At 34.4% G+C, this 16,817-nt stretch overlaps 1 protein-coding gene across 2 annotated transcripts in view; it reads right to left on the minus strand.

The window, feature by feature from the left end:
* The window catches only part of LOC143244339 (RNA-binding protein 26-like), a 112,539-nt gene that overhangs the window by 88,592 nt on the left and 7,130 nt on the right, over window positions 1–16,817 (minus strand). For both annotated transcript variants that reach the window (XM_076488820.1, XM_076488818.1), the window contains exon 2: window positions 7,229–7,347. In XM_076488820.1, the coding sequence (XP_076344935.1) occupies window positions 7,229–7,347 (119 nt within the window). The remainder of the gene's footprint in view (window positions 1–7,228; window positions 7,348–16,817) is intronic.

Consider the following 16,817-nt stretch of genomic DNA (forward strand, 5'->3'; position numbering starts at 1 on the left):
GTACCTTCTTTGGAAGGTTTGGATAACATAGGCTAGCCCCAAACCAGTTCTTGAGAACCCAAGTTTTATGCTGTGTTCTTCACCAAGGGTGTTAGAAAAAATCATTTTATATTGATTGATTCAGAAAGCATGAAAGTTAAATTCTTTGAATGAATTGGTGTTCTTTCCCAGTACATCTTTGACTGGCCAAGACGAGATGATATTGTCACCAATGTTGACGAGAAATTCATACTGAAGGAAGTGACATTCCAGGAGCCAACCCCCATTCAACTTAAATATGGAACAAGTCACTACAATTAAGACCATTATGGCTTGTGTTGAAAAAGTTTTGTGTTGTGAAGTTCTAACACAATGTACATGCTTATAACACCACTTACATGAGGGGACAATGATTTTCATTTCTATGTGGTTGCACAAGATCCTGCTATTAATGGATCAGTATTAATTAGATACTGTTCACCATGTACAGAAGTTGTTTCAATAACATTTTTGTTGTAAATTGTATAATGTAGGTCATTCTGAAGTTGCTGGGATGATTTTCATTTCACTATAATTGCTCAAGATCCTGCTATTTATAGACCAGTATTAATTCATGTTTACAATTAGATAATGCTCACAAGTTGAGATAATAAAATTCTTGTTGTAATTTGCATAATGCAAGCCATTCTATTTTTTTTTTTCATCTTCTGATATTTTCTAATGTTTTTAACATTGTTTGTTGGTTTCTCATTCACCATAGTTGATTTTTGTTTAAATAAAAAGTATTCATAATATTTCTGATGCTTTCAGTTGTATTTCTCCAATACTTGGATAGTAGGGACTTGATATAAATTTTTAAAAATCATCTACCCCGGTATCTAACTATAAACTTGGCATCAGTTCTAACCTGTATTGTGTTCCAGGTTACATCATAATGTATAAATGCATTCGTAGACATACATTATGCAAACACTTTCCTTCATTTCATAATAATGGTGAAGACATGTCTTTCCTGTCGTCACAGTAACGGTAATGACAGATATGTAAACCCTAATTTTATATTGTTGTAAAAAAAATTAGGATTTTCTGGTGTTGCAGCTTCACAGAATTTAACAAATTACAGAAAATAGTAAGATAAATCTATTATTGGCAAAAACAAAAAGGAAAAAAATTATAACGTCTTTACCATTTCTGGCTTGTTTTGTTGAAAATGGCCCTTATATTTTTATTATAAAGTACAGTACATTGACTTTAAGTTTTTACCCAATTTTTCCTTATCCCACATACTTCATGATTTCCACTCTTCTCAAACATTCTCATCATTTCCCATCTACTTCTTTTATTACTTCATGTTACTTGCCAACAATATCTCTTCCACATTAATTTATTCACCTTCAATATGTTCAAAATATATGCATATTATAATGATCAGGATCAGTTCATCCTATATACATTTATTAAACTTAGTGATACCATCTAAATTAAATGTCTATTTTATATATTTTGCTTCAAACATACTGTTGTTATGAGCATACTTTGTATTCACTGAGGAAAACATATACACTGGATAGGAGAAGCAAAAAAAAAAAAAAAAAAAGAGTCATAGGCCACTGTTATTATTATACATTATATTTCACTCAATATTTTACTTCTCATTCTTTATTCCATCTCCAAATTTCTAGTCCATACCTGTCACCAATACACACAAAGCTTTGAAACAAGTGCAATGATGTATTCATGTCCCATATTATGTTTCTTATTCATATTCTAAGGTACTCAAATAAGAATAGTATTGGATTTAATACACATCCTTGTTAAACTTTTCCCACCATTCAAAAACTCTAGTCTTTTTTTTTTCTTTTAATTTTATTCATCATTTCTTTACATCTATTTTACCCAATCTCACATTCTTCCTCATATTTTCTCTATTTTTCAAATAACTTCTATCTACACAATTAAAAGTAATAGTAATATTTATAAAAAGAATCGTAAAATTCTAAACTTCATCGTAACTTTTGTTTTTCATTAAAGACATTTAAAAAAAAACTAATGGTACACCCTTACTGAAATTGTGTTGCTATTGTTCTGGTAATTAATTTGTTATTTTTCATAATTGCAAACCCCTCTACAGTTATTTATCATTGTTTCATTTCCCAGTTTGTAAAGTGGTTATATATCTGCAACCCCACTTATTTTAAACTACTGGTTTTTCTTCTGTGCCTTGTTCACATTTATTAAAACCAATTCACTTTTCATTTGTTATGTTTCTATAGAATTCATAAAACCTTTCCTGAACTCTTCTGTCTCTTCAAACTTTTTCATTTTTCAAATAACTCTTCTATTTATTGACTATCAAATTTCTCAGTTTTTCTACATTTAATCTCTGTAGTTCTATTTTACCTAGCTTATAAAATTATCTTAAAGCCTCCCCTTAATTCTTTTATTTTCATTGCTTGTTCAGTCTTTTCTATTTCTCTCAAAAATATTCAGTGGTTGCCAAAATTCCTTAGCTTTACTGTCTTCTACTTGTTAACAGCTTTTCCTCTATCATTTTTTTCTTCTTTGGACATAATTGCTGCAGTTCCTTTCTACTGTTAACATACTCTCCTCTCTTTTGTTCTTCATCCATCCTTTAGAATTTATCAATTGCCTCCTTATTTCTTATTCTTTACATTTTTAACCACCTTTTAACTCATTTGACACTTCATTACTACTATTTTCCAAACTTCCATCCTCTCCAATATATTTGCCTTCTTTATCTATTACCAATTCTGTATAAAACACATTTTTGTTACCCTCTGTCCAAGTTACAAACAATAACTTCTGCTTTGTACTTACCTGTTACCATTATGTCTGAACTAGCATACCTTACAACACTATTAACAGTGCAAGCTCATACAATCGTTAAGAAACTAAGAAAATTAAACCAAAGAATTATCAATAGAAGAAATGACATCTATTTCATTCAACAATGTAGAAAAGAACAACTAAACCCTAATTTTGTAAAGGTAAAACTATCAACAAATTTTAATACATACACAAACATTATCCAAAATTTACAGAAAAAACTACTTAAAGCCATATTGAACATGAAATACAAAGAACTACATGACTTACAAAAACAAAAAATGAACCTAGACCATCAATTGGCATGCTGCATCAAACCAGAGATTTATGGACTTATACAACAAAACATAAACCAAATCAACACTAGGGATGACAGAGACAAAACGATCTGACACAACAAAAAACTAGAAAAACTAAGATGCAAACAACAGAAGACATCAACACGACAAACCGTTGACTAACCTCATAATTGACAGATCCGACCAACAATTAAACACAAATGAAATACATCTGCTTAACAAAGGACTCAACTTTGCAATAGCACCTAGGTACATTCCAACCATGGAAATAAAAACATGTTTAGAAGATCTAGCAACGAGACTTGTGATACTTTCTACAGAAAACAAAAACAAGAAAACAACCAACAGAAGGAGACAACTCAGACACTTTTATTGACATCCAACAGCCAAACTTCCCAGGTAAAATTAAAAATTTATATTTCTCAGAAACACCTAAAAACAACATCTTTAACAATTTTTTCAAAGAATTTTCTCACAAAACCATCAACATAATTTCACAAAACAGAAAGTTAAATAATAATCTTACAAAAAGAGACATTAATTCCATTAAAAACCTAAAACAAGACAAAAACATTAAAATTCTAAAAGCAAACGCTATAGTCATAATGAATACGAATGAATACATCCAAAAAATGAAGAACATCCTATCAGACACTGACAAATTTAAACAAATACACACAAATCTAACAAAGACACACTAAATGCAACTAAACAAAATACTACTAAAAATGAAAAAAAGCCAACACAATTTCACAAACACTTTATTCCAACCTACGCAAAACCAACTCACGCACACCACAAATATACGGCATCCCCAAACCTCATATACCAGATTGTCCATTATGACCAATAATGTCCACACATGAATCGTTTAATTACAATCTTGCTAGAGGCATAGCATGGACATTCTCCAAATATGTAACATCAGCCAGCTCATTCATCAAAGACTCTTTTAATTTCAAGTCTAATCTAAATCAACTTAATCATAAAGCCTTAATGGCCAGTTTCGATCTTATATCCCTCTTTACAGAAGTTCCAACCACTGAAGACTGCAAGATCGCCTTAGAACTCTATATCCAAGACCCTAACCCATCTATAGACATTCCCAGCAACCAGTTAGCAACTCTCATAGAATTCAACACGATGAAGACAAACTTCATGTTCAACACCCACAACTATATACAAACAAATGGCCTAAGCATGGGCAACCCAGTATCACCAATTCTAGCCAATATTTTTATGACACAAGTTGAAACACAAGCAATCAACACAGCATCAGATCCACCACTATACTGGTACAGATATGTAAACGACACGATTGCGGGATTCACATCTACAGAACACACACTTAAGTTTCTCAATCACATTAACACTATAAATCCCAACATTAACTTCACATGTGAACAGGAAGAAAGCAATCAAATATCATTTCTTAACCTCAAAATTACAAGAACTGACACACAATTTAAAACAGAAATCTACCAAAAAATCACCCATACTGGACTATACATTCCTTGGGACTCTGCACATGAAACAAAACAAAAACTCAACAAACTAAGAAACCAAATAAACACAGCCATAAAACTATGCTCACCAGATAAAATTAACGATGAATTAGACAAAATAAAACAATACTTCATCAACATTAATAAGTTTCCTCCACAAACCGTAGAAAACATTATACGCACACACCTAGACAGAAAGCAAAATCAACTAACAAAAGTAAATATATCTCATGAATCAAAAAATCACGAAACCATATACTGCTGCATACCATATATTACCGACATCAGCAGAAAAATAACTAACATTTTGCAAAAACTAGTAACAAAATATGACCTTCCTATCCAAGTCTGTCTTCCTTCTTTCATCCCATTCATTATTCTATTCAACAGCACCAATCCCTAAAATCCCATTAACTTTTTCTCTTCCTATCTGTTCTTAATCCCTTCCAATTCTTGCATTCACAAAACACACCATAATATGTCTTCCCACTCTTTTCTACAATTTTACTTCTCTCTATTTCTTTTGTATTTAACTAAAATTCACTGGTTCTTCTTCCATTTTCACTTTTCATCACAAATTTCACTACCTTTTATTACATGGCGTCCTTTTGTTCTTCCTTTCTTTTTTTTTTATCTCTCTGCACATTTAATCTTCCACTCATACTTGGCATAAAATCCCTTCTCTGTATTACTCTCTGACTTTCACTACATAAATATATCCAATAGAATTACAATACCATGTTTCTAAATGTACTTTCAAAAACCCATATCATTATTCAATAATCCTTCCACATTTTCTACTAATACTGGTATTTTAGTTTCCATATTGTACTGACCTTATTTTCTATGTATGCTATTACTCTTATATTTCTGCTTCCTTCCTGCTATTTATTTTCCATACTTTTTTCATTTACCCACCTTATACTATTTCCTTCTAGTTATTGACTTTTATTGAATTCATTTTTTTTCTTAATCTTCAAATAATTTCATTCTTATTCTGCCAATTCATACTTTTCAATATAAAATTCAATATCATTTCAGTCCCTTTTTGTAGTGAGAATTCATTCTGTTATGTTCAAAGTTTATTGTTATATATCAGGTGTTTTCATACTTACCTTTCTAATGTACTCAAACAATAAGCCAAATCCATAGGTTTTCTCTGTTAATTTTTTAAACTTTTCATCTAATTTTTCACAGCCTTCCTTTCCTTTCTATTCAATTTCTGTTTTCAAATTCTAATTTGCAATAATCAAATTTTGGAGGGAAGGGCTATTAACTAATTTCTGAAATCCTAAATTTTTCTCTTTGATGTTGCATCTTTTTTATCTCCAATTCTTGTTCCAAAACTAAATTAGATTTGTAAGATCATCCTTTATTTTTTCTCTCCAACTTTTTATCATTAGATATAAAATTGTCTCTACTTTACTCTGTATCTTTTGATTTTCTATTTCTCTGAATATAACCTGCTTCTTTTTTCTTGTCCTTTTTAATGCAAAGCATCATTATATTTTTATCTTTTCAAAAACTACCTCTACATTTTCCTTACCTCTAAAAGCAAATTTTCCAATTTTGACACATTATCAGTTCTTTCCTTCTCTTTTACCATCAATAAATGACTAGTCTATTTGTGGTAATTCCATTAAGATTTTTCAATGTTATTATGTTTTTTCTAATCAAATCTCTGTTCAAAAATATTTCTTTTTCTTATCATTGTTATCAGTACTAACATTGCCATTATTGTAGAGTACCCCATAACAATTAATCTACTATCACTGCAAGTTGTATAACAGACAAAAGTATATATGCTTCAAACTTTTTATGTACAAGTGTACAATGAAAATGACTTAAGTAGTTGTAAACTTGCTTTAACCTTACCTCAGGCTAAGGTTACATATTACAGTAGTATATTAAAAGAGGTTATACTCACATGGTCATCTTTATAATGGGGTATAAACATACTCAACTGAACAGTGGTGCAGAGTTTGTACAAGTTAAAAACAGTAATAGACAATAATATTGAAATAACAAAAATAGAAGAGAATAATCAGTCTTGTCAAAGGGTGTTCTAAAGTAACGAAACCTACCTGTGTGGACTATGAATAAAAGGAGACAATTATTTAAAGCTCTGGATATGACTGTGACATCCAACAATGTAATAAAGTTTTGTATCTATGTGTGACTTGTTTTGAATATATTATTTTAATACAAGTAGACTGTGTGCTGTCTTTTCACAGTCCAAATTTATCTCCAACAAGTCATAAAAACCTGTTGTAAAGACTCCAGCCCTATAAAACTGACACTGATGGAAGTCCTATATCACATGAATCTACAGATACTGTATACTTTAACAATACTGCTTATTTCATGTATTTGCTGCATCTCCCCCCCAACATTTTCCTGCAGCTCCTTGTCAGTAATTATGCTGGAAAAAAAAGCTTCTACAAAGAGCAAAAAACAAAAGAACTGGCTATGTTCGAGAAAAACCTTGCTAGAAGCCACCTGACAAATTACAAACACTATAGCCTCTACACTCAAGAATGTAACACTTAAATCTACATGCACATAAAACTTAGAATTTACATTCGTTATTAACCTTACCTTTTTGGAGAAATACTTCCAACTGATCCAAACAATTGTCTTTCAGCTCTTTTTCTGGCTTATCTTTTTTGATTAGTGCCATCACATATTTTGAAAGAGCACGTGGGTCAGCCTCACAACTACAGTGGTGTGACAAAAAAGTAATTAAACACAATTTCATGGATAATATTAGGTTTCATATTTATTTACAGCATTAAAGAGGAAACAAAGTTAAATAGATTGTAACAGAACATTACCTTCAGAGTACGTGAAAAAAATCATAAAAGACTTAGAAAACTAAACGTATCAACCAAAAAACAATTTGAATGAGAAAAGTTTCACACATATTACTACAAAGAACATAGTTGTAGAAAACGGTATTAAGAGGAGCTATTAATGACACACACACACACACAAAAGTCTTAAAATTACCATGCAAATGTCAATATAATAACCATTAAATTACATATCGAAGCAGTCGATCTTTCTAAATTAATTGAGAATTTCAAATAAATATAATTCAACTGAGGTTCAATGAACCTTTTAGTTAGTCTATGGCAAGAGACTAGCTCCATAAATGGTTGCCCCTGGATATTTGTTTATACTTGGATGGGAGTGTTTTATTAAAAGTGCTACATCAATTTCTTTTGCATTGCAATATTCTTTTCCAAATTTAAAACTGATATTATTGGTCATGTTGAGATATATTGACATGTATGGGAATTTTCAAAAACATGTAATAGACTTCATCTTTGCTTTTAATGTTTGGTGTTACGTTTTTTTTTTCTGTTTCTCCAATATAAGCAGCTTTGTAATGTGTACTCTTTATCTGATAGAATTTATTATTGGTGGGTCGTAAAAATACTTTTTAAATTAAACCAAACAATTAAAATTACAAAAAAGAATAAAAGAAAATCTTATTTCTATTTCAAAGTTAAGAATTTGTTTTATACACTGGTTCCACAATGGCAGAGTAGAAAAGAGAGTTTTCAAAATCAGTTTCCAATATTCATAGACTTAGAAATTATTCAAGATATTCAAAACAATTCCCAAAGATATAATAATTGTTCATATGGTTAAAAGTCTATAATAAATGTCATTATTCTGACTCAAGACTTTGTACTGTTCCAAATCATATTATCAATGCTCAGGTCTCAAGTTCAAAGGGAACCTCATATTTAGACTCATTATTTTTTTTGCATTCGTTAAGTTTTGAAATTTTTTTATGCATATAAAAAAGGCCAAGAAAGCATGTATTAAATGTTAAATGATGTTAACATGTTGATACAATTAAATAAAATATATTTAAATTATGTTTAACTTTAAATGTGAGCTAATGATAGTCTTATTTTGATTTCATGTCTTTTTTTTTATAGCCAGGGCCTCAAAAGATAGAAGTCGACCAGAATTCTTTGAACTTCTGAAAAGACCTGCATGAGCTCATACAAATATTAATTTAAAAAAGAATGCCTAAGTTTTATAACTCGTATTAAAAATGGGAGAGAACTATCATCTTTAATTTATTAAGTGAACCAAATCAAACGAAAAAGCAATATCACTGGAAACTATATTTTAAGAATTGAAATTCAAACACATAGTTTAACAGGTAATTATAAAGACAGAGCTAAAGTAGCAAAAGTTAGATTTAAGACAACAAAGAATAATTATAATTATTAGCTGTTACCTCTCTATTTATTTTATGAACTCTTATCACGTCTTTCATAAGACCTTTTCAAAAATTTCCATAAATTTTTAATGTCTACTGAAATATATTTACATCTGTTGTAATGACTTGCATATGAACGTGCATTTAGATAGTAAGGTGTATGCACATTTTTGGAATGAACAAAAACTATTATTACAATAGATGACCTAACCACATGATGTTGTATGGTAAAAAGGTTTCAACCAAGGCCTTACATACACTAAGGAAAATGCTTAAAAATCAGAAAATGGATAATACTTTTTCCTCTTCATGAAATACACAATATAAATGTTGATAAATGATATTTTATCAAATTTAAATATTATTGAGTTAAAATATTTTGCACTGCACCAAAGTTACAATTTTCCTATAAGTACTTAACTCCTATCACATGTATAGCTGTTTTTGTTTAATGCTACTCTATATGCAAACATTTTTTTGCAAGTCACAAGCCTTGCACTCTCATATACTCCATAATTATTGTGGTTTAACTGAGTCTCACATGAGAGTCTTCATGCAACAACCCTCCACCAACAGGAGTGCAACACACAATCCTTTGCTCAATACTAAACTATCACAAATTGAGGCAAAAAAGAAAGTACTTGTTTACAGTGCAGAAGACAGGTGAGAAGTGTGAGAGAAGGTATATACCTGTCAGAAATATGTTTTCAATAAAGGAAAATTATAACTTCTTATACAGTGCATTACCTTCTCTCACACAGAGCTAAAATCCCACACTGAAGAGGTGAAAGGGATAAAAAAAGCACCCTTTTTGAGTACATCAGTAATAAGAGTAACAGTGGATTGAGAAAGGGGAAACCACAGACATAAAGACAGATGGCATAAAATATTATTTTATGTTGATAAACTGGCAATGAGGAATGAACTGAAAAGGAAATGGCTCAGGACAGAACAGGCATGCTTATGAAGTGACCGTGTGGAACACAAAGATTCTTTTGTAATGGCTGAAGTCATTTACTACCAGAGCCTGTGGATTAGGTACAGACAATCAAGGGAGATGCAATTTAGTGTTGAGGCCCTTAGCAAAGGCACCCACATGAAGAGAACTCCACCAATAGCAAGGATCCCTAAAAACGAGAGAATCTAATTCTCACTCTGGGATATATCTGGTCAAAGCACAAAAGGCAATTCACAATAAAACTGAAAGCATTTAGCACATAATGTATATATGAAGCAAATATGATGTGCTTAGGCCCAGTCTAATAGATCTAATGTTTAAAAAAATAGATCTCTAGACTTGATGTCCCCTTGGTAGTTGATATATGCCACCATCATAGAACTGTCTCAATGAACTATCACCAAACAATATCTGGCAAGAAGTGTGTAATGTAATGCCTGAACTACGACTAGAAGTTTGAGGACAAAGCACTTTTGTCTGCAGATCAGTGACCAAGGCTTCCTGGTATGTGACTCATGACCCCTATCCATGAAGGGATGTGTCTTTGGATGTAGTGGAGGAAACAGTATGCCCACTGACATATCAGATTTGTACAGTCACCCACAACAGGATGTGGCAAACCAAAAGTGCCATTGAACAAAGTCATAAAGAAAAATGCAGTTGTTGACTGACATTCATATCAAAAAGGACTCCCAGATGGACAAGATATTGAGTAGTGCAAGGAAGGACTTCTGCAATTTGATCAACCAGCTCATCCAAGTGGGTACAGAAAGTAAATGCCCAGCATGATTGGCTGATTCCTGTTTGGAATAAGCTAGAAGAAGCATGTCATCCATTTAATAATGAAATTGCAACTCTAAAGCATGGAGATGATGTGCAAAAGCCCAGACTATTCAACGAAATACAAAGGTGATGAGACACATTAAAAAAATGGAGACATCAATTTTTATCATCCATGACCATGGAGAAAACGCCAATCTCAGGGTGAGAAAAATATTTCATGTTCAACTTGGGTAGTGATAATAAAGTGGTTGAAACAAGATAAATTAATTACTGGCTATTAATTCTCAGGTTTCTTGGAAACAATGAAAAGATGGGGAAAAAAAAACCTGGAAGGATAGAATGGTTCAATTGCTGAACCACTCCTGATTGACACTGGCTGGTCACAGAATCTTGAGGAAAAGAGAAGGAAATGAGAAAAGTAGAAACTGGAGATGGGAAAAGAAACTGGAACATGAATCCCTCTGACATAATCTGAGCCATCCTGTGATCATTAACAAAATTGATAAAGAAACTTGAACAGCCAAGCCTCCACCTAACGGGAACCCACTAGGCAGTCACTGGTACTGATGGTAATGGAGGGATGCATCTTTGAAGAGGACAATAAGAGGAAGTACCCCAAGTAGGAGGAATGGATAAAGGTTGGAAAGGGAAAAGACAGGAAGTGAGAATTGGAGAATATGAGGCTCTGAATGAAACAAACAAATTACAAATTTTGTGCAGGTGAAATGATATCACCCGAAACTCAATATTATATTTCTGATACGGTCCCAGAAACTGTCTCAAAAATGGGATAATATGTATATATCATAGATACATGAAAGATACATGGAACTTAGCCATGAGATCCCAATCACAAAAAACCACATATGTAACACAAAAAACAATATGCTGACTAAAGTAGAGGAGAGAAAGACAAGGGTATCTGCAGAAAACCTTTAAGGATTTTTGTGGAGAGCCATTTGCTGTAGTCCACTTTTACCGCTCAATATACCTCATTTTCTCTGACTGACATGAGATGTGAAAGTCGTTGACATAGATCCCATTTGCAACAGTAAGAGAGAGTTGTTTAGTGATGGCATTAATCTTTATAATGAAAAGTGTGACACTCAAAACACAGCCCTGAGGGACTCCAAGCTCCTGTAAAAATGAACAGGAAAGTGTTGAACGCACATGAACTTGGAATGTCCTGTCCATTAAAATTTTTTTAATAAAAATGGGCAAATGGCCACATAACCCATATATATTGAAATCAAGCAAAATTCCAAACCTCCATGTTGTATCATAAGCCTTTGCAATGTCAAAGAATATCGATACAAGATGTTTTCATTTGGGAAAGGCTTCTCTGATTGATGTTTCAAGTCAAATCAGGTGGTATGCGTGGAGTGCTGTTGTCGGAACCCACACTGGGTGGATGAGAGGAGGTTGTTTGATTCAAGGAACAAAACAAGACGAGCATTAACCATCCTTTCTAAAGCCTTACAGAGACAGCTCGTCAGAGCAATTGGACGGTAGTTTGAAGGGATCTTAGGATCCTTCCCAGGCTTAAAGAAAGGAAGAACAATAGCCTGGAACCAGGCATCAGGAAAAACATTCTCCTGCCAGATCCTGTTAAAAACAATCAGAAGAATAGCAAGAGAAGCAGAAGATAGATGGTGCAGCATTTCATAGTGTGCATCATCAGGTACAACTGATGAACTGCCAGTTTAAGTTCCACCAGTGTAAAGGGACGATTATAGTCATAGAGACAATCAGTTCAACAAGAAAGAGGTAATCCCTCTGCCTGAGTCTTGATGACGAAGAAGGTTAAGAGAGAAGCAGAAGTGCAAGATGCCTGGCAAAAGCTTTCACCTAAAGTATCAGCGATGCTCCAGGTATCAGCTACTTCCTGGCCATCAGAGAGAAAGATTGAGAGGGAGATAGAATTATATTACCCACTGACCTTTTGAATCATGTCCCATACGACTTTCGAACTGGTGGTAGAAGATATGCTGGTTGTGAACTTAATCCAAGATTCTTTCTGGCTTTGATGTCTTACCCACTGAGCATGGGCATGCTGGAAAACGATGTGGTGGGAAAGTGGGGAATACATATCAAAATATCCCAGGCCCATTTTTAAGCTTTCTGTGCTACATGGCAGGCAGGATTCCACCATGGACGAGGATATTGTGGAAAACGTGTTGAGGTTTTAGGAATACATTGAGCACCTTCCTATATAAAACAGTCAGTTACTGCTGCCACACAGTTGTTTATTGATGGCTTACAGATAATGGCAGGATCAAGTTCTGCAAGAGCAGTGAAAGAGGGCCAATTTGCTTGATCCAGCTTCCACTGGAGCATGCAGGTTGGGTGCCATTGACCACAGCCAGTATCTCTCAAAATTATAAGAAAATGATCACTGCCTCATGGGTTACTGTCAACCCTCCATGAAAAGTGGGACAATAGTGAAGGGGAGAAAACTGAGAAATCAATAGCAGTAAAGGACCGACTAGAGGCAGTAAAATAAGTAGAAGAACCAGTATTGAAACAAGAAAGTTTATGATCACAGAAAGCATACACTCTACGTATGCTATACGAAATGACCCATCTGATGAATATCAGCACTTCCCTGGAAGGGATGATGCCCATTAAAGTCCCCCAGGATTAAAAAGGGAGATGTCAATTGTTCAACGAGAGCATGAAGGTCTCATTGGTCACAGGTCTCTCTAGGCAACAGACAGAGAGAACAAACAGTGATGGTATGACCCAAGGAAACACAGATGGCTATGGCCTCCAAGGGTGTGTTGAGTGGCAAAGACATGGTGGGCACGTACTGATCAACCAACAAGTGCCACCCCTCCATGCACTTGTCCACCACATAGCCTATCATTTCTGTACAAAGAAAACTGCCAAACGGTAATTTTGTCAGCATGTTTCAGAAATGTTTCCTGTAAGGAAAGACATACAGTATGGTAGGAAACAATCAGTGCTTTGATGTCATCCAGATTAGAATGTAAACCTCGACAGTCCATTGTATCAAGGTGGCCATTTTTATTTATGTGTAGGTGAATTGGGTGGAGAGCCCTTCTGTTTACAACCACATCTTTTTTCTTTACTGTCTTTATTTGAGGGAGGTCTTTTGACCTCCATGGATCCTGCCCTGGGTCGACTGGACAAGTCTTTGTTGTTGGAAGAGAATTCCAGTGACTGAGAACACGAATGAATGATCATTTTGCATCTTGAGGTGGGAGAAGAAGATGTACCTGAAGAAATGGCCATACCCAGAACCAAAAGAAGTGGATCTTGGAGTTTGCTGGAATGTATGTTAGGAACAGAAATGGATGTGGACGTTGAATCATCAACTTTTTTAACCATGGAGGTCAAAAGACTTTTTATTTGGTTGAATAATGATTCTTTTGGAGGAACAGAGAGATCCATCTGCACTCCCACTGTTGTAGTGGAATAAAGTGCAGCAGCATACCTATGAAATGAAGTGGATGATGGCAAGTTTCGAGCCTCAGGGTGAGTAATGTTCTGAATCATTTTCAAATGCTGCACCTCTATTTCTTCCAACCATTTAGGGCAAGAACAAAAGTAGGATGGGTAAGAGTTATTGCAATTGATGCAATGAGTGTCCATTTCACAGTCACAGGCATCGTGGTCCTTGCCACTGCAATGAGCGCATGTCAAGGAACCACGACATGATATCTTCAAGTGACTGAACCACTGACACTGGAAACATCTGAGATGGTGTGAAATGTATGGCTGCACCTTGCAATTACAATAACCTGCCTTGATGGTGGCAGGTGAACACGGTGATGTAAATGTCAGAATGAGGACACTGGTCAGCATCATAATTCCATCTTTGCAAGTGGAGATATGCCTCACTACAGAAACTCTTTGGGTGGAGAAACCAGCAAGAATCTCTTATTCGGGGATGTTCTTCAAATCCCTCTCATCAATAACTCCTCATGACAAATTCAAAGTAGCATGAGGCATAACCTCAATAGGTATATCCCCAATCACCTTTGAATGCAAGAGGAATTCACTGTGTTGAGATGTGGATGTTTCTACCAATATGTCACCAGAGCGAAGCTTCTTTACTGGCTTTTTGGAGCCAGGAAGTCCCTCTAGACCCTTCTGAATGAAAAAGGGAGACATATGCCCTAAAGATTTGTCTGAAAAAAAATTTAGTACAAGTAATTGAGGTACAGGTGACACAGATGTTGAAGATTGCCGCTCAGAATCTTCAACACGTGGACGTTTACCAAGGGACTGTTTTTCACTATTTATATTTAAATTTTTATTTGAAGGATCCATAACAAAAAAGAATATTTTGGTGCCCTCTGACCCCACCCACTATGGAGCCCTATGAAGGAATTAACTACAATGCCAAACAAGGATTCTGCAGCAATACCAGGATTTTGTGAGTACTACACCCAAACACGAGCATCAGATATAATGTCCACAACACCTGTTGAGAACATCCAACACTGGTACTAGCCAAAGTGAACCAGCCAACTGACCCAAGGGGGGCCACCCCAAAGTCACCTGTTTACAGGAATTCAAGGCCAAAGTGGTTGTTAGGGTTGGACCCCTCAACCTACAGGATTCTCTCCTCCCCTTCATGTGTCACTACGCATGGAAAACACATGGGTATATGTTAAATCCCAGAGGAGGTAAAACAAAAAAACATAACCTTCCCTGGAAGGTCCCCTCACCACATTCAGGAATCCACACCAAGAGGTAAAAGAGAAGTATGTGCACAGAAAATCTAAGAGATCCCAAAAGTGAGAAGAGAAGGAGAAAGAATGGCTTTCAATGCCAAGAACTCCATGGCAGGAAGATGCAAGAGAGAATGTTGAGCCTGCACTATTTGAGAGAACTTTCAAGTAGATGTAGAAGATTGGGGAAGAGAACTGGTGAGAGGATGATGAAAAAAGAGAAAATAGACTATACATTGCAAAATCTAGAACCAAGAACTGACTCCTAGAAAGAGTAACTGCTAAATATTTTAATAGCCCCAGTGGTATGGGATATGGTGAGCATAAATGAGAAAACAAGGAACAGGTAAGGGATAGCCTCAGGAATTTCTGAGCTCAGGTAGCCAACAAAATTATCTGATGACTACTGAATCAGGAAACCAGGAAAATGAAGAAAGATTGCTGGTAAGTAGCCTCAACTAGAGAAACCACAGAATCAGAAACAAATAAAGATTAGTGCTGTAAGAAAATAAAGGAAGGTAAACACCTGAAAGAAAAGCATTTAGACTGAGGAGATTCAAATAACGGAAAAATCATGACAAATTGTGTACATTACAGGAAGTAACAAAAGCCAAATGGGCAAAATATATGAATGAGTAGCTTCATCAAAGCAATCATTGTCATGATGAAGAGCTACTATAAAAAGGTAAATGGTAAAGATACAGAAAAGGAGTAATGACAAAACAAAGACAAGCAGATTGCAAAAGAGGGAGAGACAAAAAAGAACATAAAAGTTGGGGTGAGAAAAATATATAGGGGTCAATACCTTAACCAACAAGGAGGTTGGGCAGAAAAAGGCCCACAAAATAAAGCAATTCAGAGTCATTATGATATATGGGCAGAAAGAGAGGAAACATAACATACCAGAATTATGAATGTAGTAAATAGAAAAAGAGAAAGTACCTGTTCCTCATCAGAGAAAGAAAAACCAGAAGTCAAAGCTGAAAATGGAACAGCTGGCCAAATTGATACACAGGTCTGGGAGGCTCCATAGAAGGTAGTGAAGCAGAATGGAGATGGACTTAAGCTAGAGCAAAAATTCCAACCACAAAAATGATAACATCATATTTAAAAAATTACAAATGTGAACTTTATCATACAATGGTTCAACACAGCTCTATATGCTATTGATATCGTTGAATACAAAATGCATGAAGTGGAATGGCATGGCCTCAAGACTTTTTGTTTTGCAATTATTGCTTAAAGTAACATAAATAATAAATATAGTGGACAAAAATAAAGCCGAAATTAGGTAAGGAATGAAAGTGCAATGAGGACTAAAGTAATTAAGTACTATACAAAGCAACACAGTGGATCAAAGGAACTAGAAACTTAAAAAAAACCTGTATGAACACAAGCAATGCAGAGAAAAGAAAAAAATAAATCCAAAGATACAACAAACTACAAAACCTTTTACTGCTGCATACCATATATTTCCAATATTAGCAAAAAAATAATCAACAT

The sequence above is a fragment of the Tachypleus tridentatus genome, chromosome 2 (assembly GCF_004210375.1).
Source record: "Tachypleus tridentatus isolate NWPU-2018 chromosome 2, ASM421037v1, whole genome shotgun sequence".
NCBI lineage: Eukaryota > Metazoa > Arthropoda > Merostomata > Xiphosura > Limulidae > Tachypleus > Tachypleus tridentatus.